General features: G+C 40.5%; 1 protein-coding gene across 1 annotated transcript; it reads right to left on the reverse strand.

Moving 5' to 3' along the window:
- Positions 1 to 1270: 1270 nt before the first annotated feature.
- On the reverse strand, positions 1271 to 10712 carry tbx18 (T-box transcription factor 18). Its single transcript, XM_040125495.1, has 8 exons — positions 10280 to 10712; positions 9022 to 9184; positions 8522 to 8623; positions 7097 to 7268; positions 6460 to 6627; positions 5335 to 5399; positions 3879 to 3973; positions 1271 to 2984 (listed from the first exon to the last, which is right to left on the reverse strand). Exons 1-8 carry the CDS (start codon positions 10506 to 10508, stop codon positions 2443 to 2445), a joined length of 1536 nt encoding a protein of 511 aa, XP_039981429.1. The 5' UTR covers positions 10509 to 10712; the 3' UTR covers positions 1271 to 2442.
- Between the last annotated feature and the right edge of the window lie 5610 nt (positions 10713 to 16322).

A 16322-nucleotide genomic window follows, 5' to 3' on the forward strand; every position in this document is an offset into this window, starting at 1 on the left:
CTAGCTACTGTATTTGTTGGCCCCAAGACTGCTATTGCAATTTATTCTGAGCTCATTTGAAATGAATTATTGGGCCATGTAGGTTCATACATGCAATATATGTCCCTCTTTTAGATAGAGTTTCCTACCCAGTGTATAGTGTTAATTTAAAGTGGCCTCTGTAAGAGTGCAGTTAATGTAGACAAGAAAAGTGTTTTTCCCTCTGAACTTTCTAACTGTTTTTGGAGTCTATTCTTAGACCTAGCTGCCTTTCCAGTTGTAATGTTGAAAAGCACTTTATTGCATAGTTATGATATAAAGAAGTTTTACTAATGGCAAAGCCCCTTTACTTATCTAGTCTTATAATAGCTGTAATAAGTTGTGCTTTTGTTATCATTTTCAAATATATTTTTGACACACGGTACAGAACAAATAGTTCTGACTAATCTGGAGGTTTCTCTATGTTTTGTCTTGGTTTCTTGGAGATTTTGGTAAGTGTACTTGTTCAGGTGTTAAAATAAGTTAAAATTAAGAAGCTTGAGTGACAGCAAACAGCCTTCTCAAAAATCTTGGCTTATGCTTTTAGCAGGGTAGTATGACTTTGGGGAAAGGGAGGGGGGGGGCAATTCTCAGGGATCTACATGAACTTTGAGACTGTGAGGTCACACATTCGCTGACAACTCAACCACCTGTTGCCACACACACGCGCGTGCGCACACACAATCAGGTTCACACTCACACTTATCCCCACCCTCACACCCACATCCACATTCACTACACACCCTGTGTCGTGCGACTAGTTAATTCAGCAGACTTGTAGATATTAGATTAATTTGCAATCGCCCTCTTACAATAAAGATGATGAAATATGTTATTTGTTTGTGCATTTATGTATGTGTATGTGTATATGTATGTGCCTGGGAGTTGTTCTTTCTCCCTGTCTCCTGTGGTATTTTTCATTTCTCTGCCATCTGAACACAAACACACACACACACACACACACACACACACACACACACACACACACACACACACACACACACACACACACACACACACACGCACACACACACGCACACACACAAACACAACATTCAAATAAATGAGTGCAAATACATAAGCATAGATTTTTTTTGTTTTCACAAGGAAATATAGTATTGTGATTGCTTTGGTAAAGGAAACTCACATGACTACACTCATAATTGCATTGCTTCACTATTAAATTAGTAAGATATTGATTAAGCTACATATAAACATTGTGTCATGAATAGATATATTTTATTTGGCTCAAAAAGTCAAAGAACATGTTAATATCCTCACCAAAGGGCTTGCTGATATAGCGCATGTTTGCAAAGAAAAGCTTTTCGGTCAAGTTCAGGGTTGGCTGCTGCGTACCTTACCCAGTCTAAAGAGCAGAAGCAGGTGCCTTGGGGTTTTTAAGTGCGAAGGGTCACACAGCCCTTTATATACACATCTCTCCTCCCGCCTGCCTTCCCCCCGCTATATACAGAGCCATCATGTACAGTTACATCTGTGTCACACAAGGAAAGACATTCTTCAGCCTGACATCCAAACAGCTGGATCAAGTAAGCATGTGTCAAACTAGACATAGAATATGTAAATCAGTTTGTCATCCATCACTCTCCCACAGCTTTAACCTCGTCAGTCCATAAGTGTCGCCGGGATATCTCCCTTGGTTTCTTATGGCCATGATGTCATCATGTTAGTATGTGACAGGTTCCTGGTGTAGTGTTTAAAAGTTTTTTGTTTGTTTGTTTGTTTTTGTTTTTTTTCAGTCTGAGTGGCGAAAAGGCCCTGCCTGTAGTGCATATTACTAAGGGGACTTCAGCTGCATATTTGTTATTCCAAAGACTTGATTGAGAACACCACCAGGCATGTAATGAGAAGGAATTTAATTGACACAAGGAATTTAGTCAATTTATCCTTTAAAAAGAAAGTTTAAAAATAGTGTTCAGTAACTCCATTCAAAGTAGGCAAGATCATAGAGGCCATGCAGAATGCTGTGTGAGTATAATAATCACTGCTTCAGGGCCCCCTTCCAGGGGTTCAAGTGCTTGCTATGAGTGCCTGGGCCAGCCCTGTGTCTGCCCAATCCATATTCGGTTCCAGTTCAGTCACTGGGTTGCATTGCTTGGACTCCTTAATCAAAGCTGCAGGAAATTCCTTCCTTTAGTGACCACTGCAGCTGCACATGCATGTTATAGAAAACATGCTTGAAAGATAAGAAATATTCCCCTCAGTTAAAGGAGCTTGGACAAGCTCATATGCTCAGAGTAGCACTGGCTTGGTCTGTCACTCTTCTCTGTTTATCCACAGTTCAGCTCAATGCTTGTTCAGCACATGGATGATTAATCTGTAGAACTTTATGAACCCAAAGCAACTTACACCCATTCCAGGGTGTCATTTTGTGTTTGTGACAACCCTAGATGTCCAGACTCAAACTCAGCCCATGTGGGCAGTGACCTGTGAGGCCCCACCTCCCGGCTGGGTACCTGCAAGTCCTAAAGTCCGAGAGTCAAACAAGAAGCCCTGCTGTCCTCCACTGAGCACACCAAGACTGTCCGTTAGAGTCCCACTAGGAGACGAGCCAAGGAAGGGACTCTGATGATTGGCAGTGGCAGCAGCGGCCATTTTATCAGGGCTGGCAGCAAGGCGTGGTGAGGGTGGGAATGTGTAACCGTACAGGCTGTATGGAGGTGTGTGGAGGCGAAGACTGGCGTAACCCTGTGGGGTGGGGTTGGATAGATAACTAAGTTGAGAAGCAGGGAGAGGCAGGGAACAGAATCCTTCCCCTTCATATGCTGATGGACCTCTTGGAGGGGGGAATGGCTCTGGGGGGTTGCTGTAACGATGGAGGGGGTGTGTAGATCGACTGCAGGTGTAATCAGGTGGGCTGAGAGGGCAAACCTGGAAAGGTGAGGAGCATGGGGATGTGGAGAGCAGGTGAGTTGATGCTCCAACCCCTCCATGAGCTCCTGGAACTCCTACAGAAACAGAGCCAAAAAAACAGAAAAGTAAAATCCACTTCACATCATCCATTTAAATGTCAGGGTTGGTCATTGGTTCAGCTGCTTAAAACAGCTACAGATGCACTTAGATCCAATGAACCAAACTGGTAAAGGTCCTGATACAGAACTTATTGAGCAGCTCTGGTAACGGCCATGACATGACTGATCCACATTATTTACTGTTTTTTTTCTGTCAGCATCATTATAAAGTCCAATGTTTCAGGTATCTGATACATTCATTCAGGTACGATGGGCCACGGATTCATTATTTTGGGCCTCCGCAATTCTTGGCCTTATGTTACATAACATAAATAGGATTCCAATTAATTCTATGCAGTGAGGTATTCAGATTTTCTTTATGGGAAAAAGAGCACTGGTATCGATTCATTAATTAGTATCAAACAATGCCCTGAGTAGAGGTCTCTCAGAAGCAAAAAAAAGGAAGTATTAAGACAGTTTAGTAAAACCTGTTTGGTAGAAGGTTGGGGGTGGACAGTTTGGCGTACAAAGACTGACTTTGACAAGAGAAACGACCTTTTGCATAGCACTTCCTACCAACAGTCATCCTTGGTTTCTTGTGACCATGAACACGATCTTTCCCAAACCTTTACCAAGCACTTTTTGTGTCTAAACCTGACCATATCTGGACATTAGTGGTGGCAGATCAGAAAACAGTAATAAATAATACATATTTTTTATAATAATTTAAAAAATATTTTCTGTAATGGTCACATACATTTTGGAATGCACGGACAAGCAATGTCATTGCGGAAATAGGGGTGCCAGATCAGCAATGATTAATTTTGTTATTTAGGTTGGATGACCTGACTTATTCTCAGTGTCCAGAACACTCCTTTCAGTTAACTCTACCTTGCTTGGCCATGCCAGGGATGTCTTCAAATGTGAGAGTTCGCAGAGATGGACGCCAGAATGCATAAGACTCAACCAAAGCTTCCAGACCCATCCTGTAGAACACACACAAATCCACACGGTAACACACATACATCAGCATTACAGACAAATTATCACAATGTCATTTGGAGCAGAACTTCCTAGTCCTGCACTTTCTGTAGCCTGATGCAGTTGTAGGTGCTCTCTCCCAGCATGCGGCACTGGGTCATACATTATGCCAACCACCTGGCGGCCATCTTAGTCGCCTGTGGGGCCTCCCTTGCCGTCTCCATGGAGACCACAGGTAATGAGGGGCATAAACGCTGTGTTGTGATTGGCTGCTGCCAGCCGGGTGCTCTGAGGTAATTGCTTTCACACGGCTTTTACGGGCGAATCAGGACGAAGAAGCAGGAAGCCGCAGCAAGGATTTATGAGGTGGCACTCCCCCTCCCCCCAAATCTGGGTCTCCCTCCCTCTATAGGTGGGGCAGAGGGTTGCTGTGGCAGGGGAAGGCAAGTACTCTGTTACCCTTCGTTAGTGTGAGGATAAAAGTCCTCCCCCCCGTGGGGTTGTAGCCACGGTGATAATTTAGACAAGCTGCCCAGAGCAGCTCTGTGTGCACCAAAGCAGCCTATCAGAGCAGAAGTTTGTTTAGCGAACTGCTTAACTCTTCCTGTAATATTTAAGGGGACGCTTTTTTCTGCCTTCCTGAGTTCAACTTTTATAGGGTCAGCTGTCAGGTTCCCTCGGTTATCCAGTTTGCCTTTCTCTACCTTCCTCCCTCTCAGGTTTTCTGTCTCACACGTTCCCTCTCCTCCCCTTTCTCCTGCTCTCCCCCTTTCTCTCCCCTCCTCTCTAATGATTTCTATGAGGCCTCAGAGCAGTGGCTGTTTGGAGACCGTTGTTTTACTGCTGTGTTGTTTTAATGCTGTGTTTATATATGTTTAGAAATGTGTTTATACAGATTTTCTTCAGGACACTCTTGACTTTTATTATTTTGCTGTTGATGTTTAAGTTACGAGGCTGGCTGGAATCCGACGCTCCATTTAGGTTTGCAGCTGAGGTTAGACTTTTCCCTCTAAAAGCATGTGCCTGTAACTATGCGATTGTAGTAATTAATGTGCCTTTAAAGTTAGCACATTGAAATGAAAATGCATCACCGATTAATATGATGAAACCATAATAATATGTGCCACATCTGTTCAGTTTAGTCAATTTCTTTTCTGCGATTTAGGACAGATTTAATGGGAGACTGTTGCATATTTTCCATCAGAAAAAAAAAAAAAAAAATACATAGCTTTGCTCCCCATAAAATCAGACTGAAATAGCCGTGACAAAAACCACAACCAAGCCAGAATATAATGCAGTCATGCATCCCACATTACCCCTAATGCACTAGATAATGTGAAAATCTCTGTGGTTGAAATGAACTCACCGATTTCTGCCAGAGTCTCTGAAGCCTTTGGCAAATGGGTTTCTGTCAATTTTCAGCCTTGTAATCTGAAAGGCAAAATAAGACTCTAATTATTTCCAAAAGTTTAGTTACTACAAAGTTAATGATAACATATGTATAATGGAAGATTTTATTCCAGCCAAAATAATTTTCTTTCTCTGTAATTTTCAATCAGTTCTATAAATAAATACATTCATGTACATAGTTAGCTGTTGGTCTTGTTTGCTTGGTATGTGTGTTTTTCCTTGCACATATATGTGATTTTGTGTATGTGTGTGTATGGATGTTGGTTAATGTCTCTGGGAATGCAATAGGGCTTCCCAGGCTGTGGATGGTGTTTAAGACCCAGCTCTGTGTCCCACATCCAAAGAGACTTTTACAGGCATTGCCACCACGTTCTGATTTCAGCCATAATGCACTGTGGACCAGCCAATCCTAGCTAACATCCTACTTCAAAGCTCACAGTGACTGGACCAGTACAAAAATCAGTAAAAACCGGCAGCTTCCCCTAGCTGAAGACAATGACATTGAAAGTTAGTGGGGAAAATCTAGAAAATATGAGACACTCAAGTAGTGTAGCAATGTACAAATACTTAAAAAAAAATCCACCTAAATGAGTAGCACCGTCATTACAGTCAGTCCGATAAACCTGGTAGAACTGGGAAACTCTCTATTTTCCTAGAGAGTGTGAGACCTTTCTCTCACTCTCCCTGTGTTTTGAAAAGACACACATGCATAGAAATGCATGTGGACTAACAGACCAATGCAGACCAGACCAAGGTGAAAATCATAAAATCTTATCATGCAAAAATTAAAATTGTTTAGTTTACTTTTTTTTTACATCTTATATTCCTGTTTTGTCTGAAACTCATAGCTGAAGAAAACACACCAGATATCACTTGCAGAAGTGTATTTTAAACCTTTTACCAGTCATCGCTAGCTAGTAACCACAAACAGTACAAAACTACAAAACAGAGAACAATATCTTCCAGCATCAGTGCGGTCAGTGTAGCACTTGCATTCTAGAAATGTGGGATTCTTGGCCACGTTGGCTATTTCAGTGTATCTGGTTAAAGGGAAATGTTGTGTGGAGGTCAGCTGTGCTACCTGTTGATTCTGATATGCTGTGACAGTGGTGAACACAGTCTCAGGGAAGGAGAAGGTATGCGTGCCTTCGCCAGCAGGGATGGCTCTCACTGGGGATAACTCCTCTCCACACTCCTTACGGATTACATGGACCCGTGGCTGGTACTTGTGCATGGAGTGCAGAATTATCTGAACAGGGAAGGAAACTTTAATTAACTTGAATTATAATAACAGCAATTTCATGTTATCCACAGCTATAAAACATGATTACTGGAAAACGAACATACACACATGTGGGCACGGAGATGCATAGATACATGCACCTGCACTCACAAAAAAACACACGCAAACATGTACAATATGTTATATCAGAGACTTTAGGACTATTTTTTTTTTTTTTTAAATTGTACCTCTTGTAATTATTAAGAAAATGCAACACAAAAATTTTATTGTCTTATAAAATATGACTTTTTAATGATATTACAACGATTTTAACGAATTATCACACCAAAAATATAAATTCTAAATATTAAATTATTATAATGGAGATTAAATAACATTAAAGGCAATAAAGTAAATATACCTATGAGTATCACAAACACATAATAATATATAACATAATAATAATATTTTTTATAGTCTTTGTTGTGGCACCTACGTGTCCCTGGTCATCTAGTTCGTTGTTGGTCAGTTTAAGTTTGTCGAAGCTGACCACCTGACGCATCCATGTCTCTCCTGAGGCCGGGGAGTCCGGATGGATGTACACTCTGGGCGGAACAGGGGAGTCTGCATTCCCCGCTACCATCCACTTTGAGCTGTGGTACACGTACCTTCACAATTCACAAACACGGGGTGGTAAATGAGCGCAATATCCCAAGTTTGAATTTTCCTCTGTCCTAGTATAGCTCACACAGCGGCGTGATATGGCAATTAAAAATGACTTTGGTGAGTTTGTCATCAAAGATCACAAATAATTGACATTAGACAATCGACAGAACTGAACATCAGTCATGGGAATCTATTTTAAATAATTCTGTCAGAGTTATAATTATTATTGAAGTCAATTTTGTAATCGGATTGGCCTACTTTCATCTGACTGCAGGTGACCTCTTTGACCAAAGATCAAACACATTTTTCTTCTGTGCTATTTTATATTAAGATGTTGAACACAGGTCTTGCCAAGTCCATTGTCCGCTTTGACTTTTAGGTAGTCCAAATTATTTACCTAGCTACAGCCATTTTTACTATGTAGGCATATACAATTTAATATGTCATATAAGTTTAATGACCTTCAGCTACAAACACAGCATCTAATTAGTTCCTCATCTGGCTCAAGGTGTGTTCATCACCTGCTGTTAAGCGTTTGTTTGGAATAAAAACCTGCAGACTCTGCTTCCTCCATGCCGCGTTGGCGCCCGCAGCTCTGAACTGTGTGTTCACAAACGTTTGGTGATATATTGTATCATAAGCAATATCTTGTCAGAGTGAATGAGTAATATGCTCTCTGCTATGTCTCTCATCACTCCACCGTGCTGCTAAAAAACATGCTCAGATATAAAAGTTTGAAATGATAGACCTGCAGCAAAGACTTGGCTGCATTGACGCCATTGCAATGACATGCTGTTTTCTTCTGCATTATAACAACATTTGTTGGTTTGACCTTCTAGAGTGGAGAGGTTAGGCATCCAAAAGGCCTTTTCCAAAAGGGACGGCAAAACCGCTGTGACAAAACACCGGTGCCAGGCGCCATTTGTGGAGAGAGGGCTGGGGTTACACAATTGAAAAATCTTGGGCTGTTCCCAGGAACAGTGTACACGGAGTCTAAATCCAGACGAAAATTACTGTATAATTCCTGTTTCTATAGGACATGCGTGTGATCTTATAGGCCACTAATATAATCGTGCTTGAGGACATTTAGACGCAGCTCCGGTATAACTGATACTCCTGTCACGAATTTTTATTTTATTTTGACTTTTGTCAAATGTCAATTTAAAATTTCTTCAAGGATCACAGTGTTTCTGTGGCCTCTTTTAGCGTTGGTGTGAAGGTGCGTGCGTGTGTGCGCGTGTTTTGTGCGTTTTACCTATATCGTTTGTTGTCCACGGGGATTATATCCATGGCAATGTAATACTGCTGGTGTGGGTCCAAGCCCGTGATCTTCACACGCATAGCGGGGAACATCCGCCTGACGGGGAAACCAAATAAATCATCTGCATTGGAGATTTCAACTAAACTACAGGCTGCATGGTCATTTTTACTCAACAGCGTAGTAATAATAATGATAATAATAATATCTTAATCGTAATTATACAGAAGAAAATGCTGTTTAAGCTACTTTCTTGGTTAGGGATTTTAGATCTTTATTATTATCAATTCTGCAAAGGTAGGTGTTTTGCCTTAACTGTGATTCTTATCTCATTATTTCATATTTCATATTTTTATACATATTTTTTATTGTAGACATATTTTCATTTTATCTAATATAGTATGGTGTACAATAAAATTCTTTCCTCAGAAAAGTTGACGTCTGAGCATTTTAAGACCAACATTAGGCTACCAGATTAAACATGAATTTGATTTTACCGTCCAGCCTTGGTGATAATCATTTCCGTGCCAATCTCGTGGAACCGTTTCCACAGGTCTGAACCCTGCAGGTCCACGCGGGCCTCCTCTTCGGTGCCGGTTGACGAGGCCGTGCACAGAGCTGTGGGCTGCAGGCTCTCCAGCAGCGCCTCCTCGCTCTCCGCTGCACCAGAAAGAGCCGAGATTGATACGTTTTAATAGTAACATACTCTTGCAAGCCAAGCATTATTCGCTTACAAGGTGTTACTGTTCAAGGCGTTTTGTCCTGTGACTCATAGAAAAGACCAAGTTTCGTATACAGAACATTTCAAAAGCAAACAAACATTACAGCAGGACTAACGTCCTCTTACAACAGTTTTTTCATTTGCCTATATTAATATTCCTTATTTTTAAGTACACGCATTATGTTTTAATATAGAGAATATAGAGAATATGTTTAGAGGAGGCTCCAGTAGTGTTTATGTGTCTCACCGCTGTTATTATCTGCGCTATTCAACACAGGCCTCGCCAAATGGTGGAAATTTATGCACATTAAAAATGGGCCTAACAAGCCAAACTGACACAAAGACAAATCCTCAGCCAAGGGCATTTTAAACTTGCAGCAGATTGAAATCCTCATTTGTTAGGGCTTTCTGCAGACCTCTTAGCATCCTTATCGTGGCAGTTTCGCTGCCTTTATACGCTGCTAATTGGCGTGTTTATGATTGCAACACAACTCATAAAGCGTCTCACATTAGTCACACTGACACCACTCATATTTACAAGACCAGGGCCGTGATATGATATCACATTTCCACTTTGTGGGTCTGACCATAGCCCGTCCTTGCTTTACTTCTTAATCTACATTTTTTTGCGTCTGATTATTGAAGTTTTCCTGGGCAATAAGCAGAGGAGGGCATGCATAATCTTTATGGAAAGAACTCTGCTGCTTCCTATTATGACAGAAATCTAGAAGCAAATTAAATTTTTTCCCTTAAAATATCGTAATAGAATAACAAATGTGCATTGTCTTTGGCTGAAAGATTAAATAATTTGCAATATACCAGTGAAAAGCTTTGAAAACAAATACAGCCTACAATGAGAGAGTATGTGGTTTGAGCTATCAAGATTTATTTCACCTTTTTGGTGGGTACTGCTGATTTGGTAATGTTGCCATTTCGAGGACCTATTTTAAGCAGATGACCAAGTCATTATTATTATTATTATTATTATTATTATTATTATTCTCGTCTTCATTTTGTTATTGTTATTTACTTACGGGATCCGTCACTTCCACATTCAGCCTCGCTGCCCCGGTCGCTGGCGCACGCTCTGTCGGTCCGCGGTCCCGGGCTGCCGGATAGATCAGAGACATCAATCCCTTCCTCGTAGGACACAGCATCTTCTCCGGCCGTCTTACGTCTCTTTTCTGCTCCGATCAACGCTTCTACCGAGAATGCATGAGCCTTGACACTCAGCGCGCAGGGGGACCGCCGCTTCTCTGCCATTTCTCTCAGTCTCCGGACAGAGGAACGAGAGGAAAGAGACGGTGTCAAGAGCTTGCAGGGTACTAGAAAAATCAAAACACAGGCAGTCTGAAAGTAAGAGAATCTACCATCCACGACAATCTAGTGCTTTCGGTCGGAAGGTTTCTCCGTCCTCAAGCCGGACAGCAGGGGAAGCGGAGGGAGCCGGGACGAGCTGTAATAATGTCTCCGATATCCGTGAGAGCCGTGCGGACTTTTGGAGAGTGTCAACAACCGGAGCTTAGAGGAGAGCTGGAGAAGGGGACCCGTCAATCACAGCACACGGCAACCAATCACGAGTAGTCGCAACCCCCCGGAACTTTTCACTGGTCCCGCCTGCTGTGGGGGCCGCTCGTGCCGCCTTATGTGGTAAAAGTAGAGCTGGCGAATGAATCATGTCTTCAGGCGAAGGAGCGCGAGGAGCATCTCTGTGGCATTGCGCGCATTTTCACACACCGGCCCGACATGCTTTGCATATCTGGCCATTAGTACCTTCTGCCCGGTGGCCACTTATGGCCCTCGTCCTGAAAATAAGCATTTCTTATAACATTTTCGTGTTTCACATAAGAATTACTTCAAAATGTGTTTGTGCATGTGATAATCATTATACAACTGTGAATGGACAATATAAATGTGGGTAGGCTGCTGGTACCCTATGTGCACTGGCCCATATACAATTTTTGTGCATTTTTTCTTTTTGTTCAATCAACAGACGTCCTAAAAAATCAAATATTTGAACTACGTCTATGGCAGCCTGTATAAATTATTAGTTCTACAAACGTTATCATCCATATCTCCCATTCCCATGTCACCGAGCAACCCAAGTGTTTCAAACAGCAGAAAAATTTGCATACAACAAAAGCTCTGCTTCACGACATTATAACAAAGTGTGTTTAATAAACAAAATAATTAAAAAAAAAAAAAAAACAGACAAACGTTATGCAGTTAGACATCATTCATCTAACAACATCACTGACACCAATGCTCAAATTCCAGTCCTTTTCTCACTGCAACAACACAAATGTTCTGCTGAAAAAAGATAAAGAAGGATACGCCTGCGAAGCTACAGTTTCACTCAAATAAATCTCTAGGTTGATATAGTTTATCTTACAGTTGTTAATCATAACCAATTATAGGCTAATGCAATGTTCAAAAAGCTTGATGAATATAGACTTAGCCTATGTAAATACATTTTATGTCAATTTAATGATGATATAACAGTTAATCATAGGCTCAAAGTTCTTGTATGTGTTATTTTGGAGTGAAAATATAAGTAATATGTAAAGTGTGTAAGTGTGTCAACCATATTCCAATGTTTACTTGAGTCAGTAAATAAACTAAATGGACTATGGGCCATAATTATTATAAAGACATGATAGTTAGAGGGTTATGGAAGGGATTTTAAGTACAACCAGCTCAAGTGAATTGAGAGGTAAATTGGATTCTCTCTCCATACACGTTTGGAAATAATCTGCCGCACTTCCAGGGCCGCGTGAATGATCGTGTGGTCACGTGGGGAATGCGTGTCGGTGTGTGAGCGTGTGGAGGCTATAACATATGGAGGAGGAGAACCTGGCCATAAATAAACAAGGTCGTGCTTATGTGTGAGCGCGCCTGCGGGTTTCAGTTCAGAGTTTAATAGGCCTATGCAACATGAAAAATGCAACATTTGCACTATTAATGGGGCAACCGATGGCTTAATTAACCTGCTAATTTGTTACTTAGCAACCTCTATTATCCACATCCGAATCTCATTATTTTTTAAAGTTTCCTTGTTGCTTCAGTGATGTTTCCTTAGCTAAAATCACTGTGTGAAGCTCAAGGCCTCTCGTGGCTTGCTGGATAAATAAACAACACGCCGCCATCGGATATAGGCATAAATTCAGTGTATAGGCTGACTGGACGTCAAACGGTAGGTCCTTGCCCATATCCGTGTGGGTTATCAGATCAAAACCCTTGTGTTTCACTTCCCATGGGCATTTAAAAAATGTCATACTTCTTTTTAAATCCGTGAGAATAAAATAGGTTAGGCTCTGTTTTAAATAGAGTTTGAGTTCGATTCAATATGAGCATAGAGTCGCACTGGCATAAATAGTCTCTAAACTTTTAGAACTAAAAGGTTTGATCTTAGTTGTGTATAGCCTATAGAGACAATTAAAAATATAGATAATCAAAAGACAGATTTAGAATTGCATGTTAACGATCTGTTTATGATTTTTTTTTTTTTACAATCAGCCTATACATAAATCAAAAACTTAACATACTTTTAATTTTTTACTTAAATAGCTTTTATTTCTTTTAACACATAATTAAATGTGAAAAACGTTTTTTAAGTGGTTTTCCGTTAAAATTTAGGGTTTCAATACAGGTAATAAATGTATTGACCATCTTTAACAAAATAAATGTAAAATTAAGAACATCCGTCATGTTCCCATCTTTATCGCGTGGAGGGAAAAAAAAATCTAACTTGGTGGAACTTTTAGAAGGAAAAAAAACAGACACAGTCCCACAAGATATCAATAGTTTTTAACAGTTTGGAGAAAGGGTTCTTACAGCAGAACACCCAAGTCTCTGGGTGTATTTAGGCCTACCACTTCAATCGCATATCTGTTAATTGGTGCAGTTTCATTGTAATAATATGTACCATTGGCTTCAATTAGCTCGTACCTAGAAAAACATTTTCGTTACAAAACGTTTGGTGTAGCTTTATAGATACATGCGTATTTGTAATAAAATCACATTTTTTTTGTACTTTTTTGTTTGTTTTTAATTCTTTAGATTGTCGTTAGCAGGTGTACTGGTCCTTGCATCTTAGAGATCACTATGCCTCTTGCCGTTGGTTTACTAATATCTAATATAACTTTATAATAATTTACATTTCTTTTAGAAAGATTACAAAGTAAGACAGCACAGCATAACTGTCCGCTATCGCTGCAGAATATAGTGATAAAGAAAATAAAACCGACTCGCTAAAACAATTAAACCTGCTATCGTTTACCACATCAGACTCCACATTAAATTTCGACACCCTGTAGGTGTTCTAACATCTTGAAACAAAGTAACTTGATTATGGCCAAGATGACCACAAAGCGTCTTGAGGCAACGGGATTGTGGAACAGGCTTATCTCTAAAATATAGAGGCCAATTTTCTTTCTTCTGTGGCCAGGCCATGATTCACAGTCTTCCTCTGCAGATGCATTGGCTTTAAAAATAGTGGGAAGCTCTCTGTCGCCGACCCTTTCTATTTTGTCCAATATGGATTTGGCAGCTCTATACATCCTTTGTAATGAATAGCTGCGTTTTGGACGTAAATGACCGAAAACGTCTTGGGCATTGAATGTGTTTTAGTTCTTTATTTTTTCTGTTATTTCTTTCAGGGTATGTGAGTAAGACCCTCTTACACGCGATATACTGCTGTGTCAGTTCTGTTTACTGCCTCAATTTGTCAGCACCTGAATTTGACTAGATAAACGATTTGAAAACCTCTGAAAACCGGGACGTGAGAAAGGGATTAGCCTGCAGCATTTATCGGTGTGTGGGAAATTTAAAGGTGGCTACCTTTGTTAAAAAAAAAAAAAAAAAAAGTGTAAATAGGTTGCCCAAGTATGCTTCCTTTTTCATTCAAGAGACTGCTGCACCACTATAATTGGCTCGGGCTGCTGCTTTGATTGATTACTGCGTAGTCTAGACTAAAATGACCATTTTGTGCAGTACTGAACAATTAAGTATGGACAATTAGCGAATTAATTTTAATTGAAAAATAACAAATTGACTTTAAAACGATATTTATTGAGTTCAATACTAATATTTGACAACATTTTTATAACTTTATCAAGCAATAGGTAGTCCTATAGAGGCAATTTTAAAAGATGACGAGCATTAGTTTGCGAATTATCTTAAATTACTCAGTCACGTACGTGTGAGCGTTTACCTGCAGATTTTTCACGGCTTTGAGCGTAATTCAGCCAATCAGAGGCCAAGCTATTTATACAACTGTAGGTTCAAAAAAAGATTCCGTAACTCTGAAGGTAGGCGTAACCTACTGCGCACTGAATAGGCTGTTTATTAAAAACCTTTGACATAATTACCCGCGAGCTTTGAAGGGACGCGGGATAGGGTAGAAGTGGCGGAGCAGGGGAGTCTGGGTAATACATTGTTAACAGTTATTTAGCGCGTGCTAATGGGCACGTGGAACACTGCCAGGGCTTTTATGGCGGAAGTGGCAGGAAGGTGTGTGGGTTTCTGTGTGTGTTTGTGTGTGTGTCTGTGTGTAAGTGTGAGTGAGAGACTGAAAAAGAAAAGAGACAGACCTACAAACAATATAATGGTTATATAGTGCTGTTTAAAGGATTCAGGAGTGATATCCTTTCCCCGGTTTTGTAATGTGTCATTCTGATCTTTCCTGGGGACGGGTTGGTCTAGTGCTAAAGCTGATCTGGGGAAAGAGTGTAGTCAAACTGAAGACAGATATAGTGATATACAAAGAGAAAAAGCAGCATCGAACTTCAGCCATCTGCCTCCCTCCAGGTTCAGGGGGTCCGTCATCACCCCTGCGACTCATCCTGGGAAGCCGAATCCCAGACGAGAACCCCCGTTTGGCTCCACTGGGAAAGTCATAACTTGAACTCCATTCCTATCTGCAGTTGTGCCAGCACTGCAAAGCAAACGACCGGGGCCCCTGAAAGCATATCCTGCTTATGCTGGCTGAGAGTCACTCATCATCCAAGTGAAGTGACCCCTGCTCCCTTTCATAAAGTTAACCTTCCATTGAAAACGTGGTATTTACTGACGCGCTTGATAGAAAGTGATGGATTTATGACATTTATTGAATTTTTTTACGAGCCGGTTCTGGTCCTGACGCCGTTTATTCAGGCCTCTGTGTGTCTCGGATGTTATTCAAGTTGAACTTCTGCTCTTGCTGCCATAGCTTGTCTCATACACGCACACACACACACACACACACACACACACACACACACACACACACACACACACACACAGAGAGAGAGAGAGAAAGAGACAGACACAGATAACTCAAACTGTCCAACTCTGTGTTACAGCCTTAAACTGCTGGACTGGTGTTGGATGCACCATCTTATTCACAGATCAAAAATATATTGCTGAGCTAAGCCAGGTTGTTACCTGTCACTACATGACCCATCACATCACTTTGATGAGATCAAACAAAAATACACTTGGGATGATTATTTCACTGCCTATAAATACATCTTATCAATACCAAATGTATGGGTTAAAAAAAAAATCTTTTTTTCCATATATTTAGAACTACTTCGTGGGAGAGCAAGCTGTGAGTAAAAACTGGAACAATGGTTGGATGAAAAGTAAATGAAAAATTAAGACAAAAATTAAAATGGGATATGTATGTGCTAATGTGTACTCTTTATAACGCAACCACTATAAAGCTGCAGAGACACTAACTGACTTGTAACTAATGGTTTGAAAACATCTCAGTTATTTCAAAAGACACTCAACAGGTAAATATAATCAATGCAATATTACGTTTTTTTTTCTTTTTGGAGAAAAACAAACATTTAAAGAGAGTGAAATTCTTGTTCCTCTAGCCACTATAAATTTAATGATTCTTGTTTTTATCGTCATTATTAACTGTCGTTAAGAGTAATTTGTTTATAGCAGACATTAGAGTTAAGGGTTGAGTTAAGGGGAGAGGCATGAGGTATAAAAGTTCTTCAGCTTCACAGGCAGTGGAAAGGTCTTCAAACTTTAGCATAGATTAGAGTGTGGTTAGTGATACAGTATGTGTGAGGGGTGTTCTAA

This window comes from Xiphias gladius, chromosome 4, assembly GCF_016859285.1.
Source record: "Xiphias gladius isolate SHS-SW01 ecotype Sanya breed wild chromosome 4, ASM1685928v1, whole genome shotgun sequence".
NCBI classification, from domain to species: Eukaryota; Metazoa; Chordata; class Actinopteri; order Istiophoriformes; family Xiphiidae; genus Xiphias; species Xiphias gladius.